The 4032-nt window shown below is 39.0% G+C and overlaps 1 protein-coding gene across 1 annotated transcript; it reads left to right on the top strand.

The window, feature by feature from the left end:
- Positions 1-35: 35 nt before the first annotated feature.
- LOC116176717 (NADH dehydrogenase [ubiquinone] 1 alpha subcomplex subunit 5) lies at positions 36-523 on the top strand. The gene has a single exon (XM_031495465.1). The coding sequence runs from the start codon at positions 96-98 to the stop codon at positions 459-461; it is 366 nt and encodes a 121-aa protein (XP_031351325.1). The 5' UTR covers positions 36-95; the 3' UTR covers positions 462-523.
- Positions 524-4032: the final 3509 nt, after the last annotated feature.

The following is a 4032-nucleotide window of genomic DNA, read 5'->3' as shown; positions in this document are numbered from 1 at the left end:
TTTGAATTTCCCTCACAATTACAGAATGGACCAATTTTGACAGCTTCACTTTGACAATTACATAATACAAACATTGTAGTGAGAACTGTGCAGAAATGTCTGGGGCAATTAAGAAGACCACGGGTTTAACGGGCCTCGTTGTGAGTAAGGCACCTCACCATAGTTTAGGAATATTGTACGACAAAATCATGAGAACCTTACAAAAAATGCCAGAATCTGCGGCTTATCGGAAACATACCGAACAGCTCATATGTGAAAGAGCACAAGTTCTAAGTTCTACGACCGATATCAATCAAGTTGAACAAACTATCGGCTGTGGACAGGTCGAGGAGCTTATAGTTCAGGCGGAGAACGAATTAATTTTAGCTCGAAAAATGTTAAACTGGAAGCCTTGGGAACCTCTATGTCAAGCGGCACCTGCTGGTCAGTGGGACTGGCCACCGACGGTGTCTGAAAAATAAGTTGTAAATAGCCATACTGTAGTATTATTAAAAATTTGAGATAAAAAAATAATTCTTGTTTATTTGTGCTGTTATTCAAATGGTGAAAATTTTTACGTAGCTACAGTCGATTTGTGATTGTGAAGTTGGCGGTAATGACGCGCTTCCAGTAGGCGTATAACTAAAGTAAACACGTTAAGCTTAGACTACAACTGGATTTGTGGGTGAGGCTGAACTTCACTGTGGAAATTACGGCTTTTGAAATTATTTCATGTAATGCAATTAATTGTTAATTACGATATTTTTCACCTCTAAAAAATAATTCCATAGTCACAACGTTTTTAAAAAGTTCTAAAATCGTTTCACTTACGAACTATTATATCAAATGTTTCAAAAGTACCTATACTGTTAAATACCGCCGAGAAGGTTCTGGAAACCATTTGAGTGCTTTATAGAATAGTAGTACCAAAGAGTACGGTAGTACTGTGTGCAGATCTTTCGATAAGTTTTCCTAACAATAGAAAACCTTTTTTTTAAGTGCTTGTACTCCTGATCGCATTTCCCTTGCTCTGAGAAAGACGGTATCAATGAAAAGCGTTAGGAGATAAGTACCTGGGACTCACAGGAAAACCGTCTAAGAGATTTCTCATCTGGCGGTATTGATTAGCATATAAATTAGAAAAAATGATCAAAGTCCTCGTATGAGATCAAAGGGGCTTCAGCGTATTTTTGTGTGGCAGATCAGTATTATCACAGACAACATATAGTATATGTTGTCTGTGGTATTATATTAGCCAGTTTTAACGCCACCATCAATACGATAGTGGAAGGCTACCAGTTTCCATTTGTCGGTACCCATTTCCGACATCCCGTTCACCCGCAATTCGCGTTTGAAGTTTTGAGTCGACCCTCAGTAAGTTCTTTTGGAAGACAACCACATTCCCTTTCTCAGTACCCGCTTATTACCGACGTCCATAGTTCACCCGCAATTCGCATTTTGTTAAAACACAAAATAGTACTCAATTTTTGAAACACTCTCATAGTTCGAGCTTTCTATTGGTGAATTGAGAAAGAGAGACGCGCGATTCGAGCTTTAAGAAATTTTAAACCGCGTGACAACATTCTGTTGTGTATCTTACTTTATACATAGGTTAGGTAGCGTAGACACAGACCGGAGGTCGTCCATGTCAAGTCAAGTTCAGTTCGTAGGTTGCGTGGTATAAGCGCTTCTTTATGTATCATGTATCATGTAATGCAGTCGTTATCTTTTATTAAACTATTAGAATCCACGTGTTTAGTTTGTTTAAATACAGAGCACATTCGTAGCGGAAGATGCCTTTTTCGGCGCCCGAAGTCGACTACTCCTCGAAGACGCGCGCCTTGCAAAAGGTGTTTAATTTCGTCCCTAGGAAAAAAAAATTCCGCTACGAAGCAGTTGTGCGTGTTTAAGTATACAAGATCTTTCCGACGACACCACTTTGAAAACAATCGGACCAATACTGGTAGAAAATAGAAAAAAATAGAAAAATCTCCAGTTAGTACCCCACATCATGTAGCCCCATTCTTAAAGTTGTTAATTACACGGCCCTCGTAGGTACATGTACTACTCCTAGTCTTTCTACAAGCGATCTACTACGGGCCCGCATTTGCTGCCAGCCAGCAAGCCAGACGGCCATAGAAAAATTAAAAACTACCTTTTTACAAATAAATTTGCAAAAATGCGCTAAAAATATATAATCATTACATATCAGAGCCCTGTTGCGGTAAAAAAAACAAAATATAGCTTACCGAGTTTGCGAGACTGATTGCATTGTGTTCAGCTTCCGTTCTTCACAACTCTTGTGCTGATAAAGCCATTGTTAATTGTATATATGTACACTATATACACCTTATAGGTACAATGATAAAGCGCATATTTTTAAACCGAAATAACTTAGTAAATAAAGTAACGGGCGATCAAAAATGAGTTGCTGTCGAATCGCCTTTGGAAGTTCAGGTAAAATATGATTTCCAATGTAACCAAAAATCCCAAAGGTAACTCGACAGCAACTCATTTTTGATCGCATATAGTATAGTAGCATGCGCGTATATTTATCGATTTTTACCTTCTTGGTATGATTAAAGGGGGACTCCAAATCGACGTAAAGGCCTTCTGGAACATATTAACAATGTACATAATACAAGAAGCTATATAATACAACAAGAATTCTCTTTGTTGGTGCCTTCCTTAGACACTTCGAGATATTCATACTTCAGTTTTTACATCGCCAGTAGATATGTCGCGTCTACACGTTCCAACTATACCATTTGAAAGTACCCTCTTCCGACACTCCGTTCTGCAGATATTTGAATCAAAAGATTTGACGTCACTTGCCCTCTTATGAGAACTCTCATTCAGTACTTCATTTCGACCTCATCATCTTACAAATATGTCTCGTCCAGACGTTTAATTTCCCCTTTTGTGAGTACTCTCCTCTGACACACCGTTTTTGAGATATTCGCTCTTCAAGTTTTTACATCACCATAATATGAATATATTCCTTCCAGACATCCCAATCGCCTTTTGACACTCCTGCGACACTCGATCCCCTCTTGAGATATAAAAAAATTATAATAAGAGAGCGAGAGGGCGAGGAAGACGACTGTGATTGGTATAAATTAAATCCTTTCGTTGATACTTTTAATTAGAATTAGAAAGTAACACCAATTTCACATACCTCTTTCCTCTCACCGACTCACCCACTAATTTCGAAAAGGGGTTGCGGAGGAGAGAGGAAAGCTGTGGAAACCACTGAAGGTAGGTATAACTATACTTATACTGGAACGCGCGCTCCGTCCGAAAGAGGAGCACAAGGTGCATTTATGTCCTACTCTCTCTCGCGAGTACGCGCATGAATAGTCACAGAAATGACCTAATGACCCTCGCGCACGAGTGACTGACAGAAATACCTCTGCGCGCTACATTTTTATGGCAGGAGACCGCCAGTGCGCGCTCTAATATAACCAGTAAGTGTTGGAAACCAATTACTTTCGATGAGACCTTTCATTAGAATACCATGAAGCAGAGCATATTTTAAGCTATAAAGTAGGCGACATTAGTGCCGCTGCCGCCTAGTAAAGACTTTTTGTCGCCCAGTAGTGTGTAAGGGTACCAGTGTCAAAAACTTTTCAGCTATCTTTCAAAAGCAAATTGGTGGCCTGTTAGTTAGTTAGTTAGTTAGTTATTTGAAATATGATCTGCCATGAAGGGTAGAACGTCTTTTTACCTTACCTATTGCAAAAAATTACAGGTTTGCAGGACAATTCCCCTAAAAGTTATTCAAAACCGCAGAAGTGAATCCTAACGGACGGACAAAACACAAACAATTCCACTATTGTTTAATCCATAAGAAAATGCGCTAACAAAATTGGATGGTATATTGATAGTAAGGGGGAGCAAGATTTTTTTCAAATAAACCAAGGCTATTTCGTTTGGGACCTGCGTCCCGAAATATTCCTTCCTTAATTTTGTGTCAGCAACCGTATCGCTAGGAAAAATCTAGAATCTATTAGGGTCAACTCCTTTACCTTAGATTTTGTAAAAAGGTTTCAA

The sequence above is a fragment of the Photinus pyralis genome, unplaced genomic scaffold (assembly GCF_008802855.1).
Source record: "Photinus pyralis isolate 1611_PpyrPB1 unplaced genomic scaffold, Ppyr1.3 Ppyr1.4_LG7, whole genome shotgun sequence".
In the NCBI taxonomy this organism is placed as follows: Eukaryota; Metazoa; Arthropoda; class Insecta; order Coleoptera; family Lampyridae; genus Photinus; species Photinus pyralis.
Note: the sequence above shows the minus strand (reverse complement) of the source record. Positions and strands in the feature narration are given on the sequence as shown.

Excerpts from the sequence above, each read along its gene's own strand:
- LOC116176717 (XM_031495465.1), top strand. The coding sequence starts at position 96 with ATGTCTGGGGCAATTAAGAAGACCACGGGTTTAACGGGCCTCGTTGTG.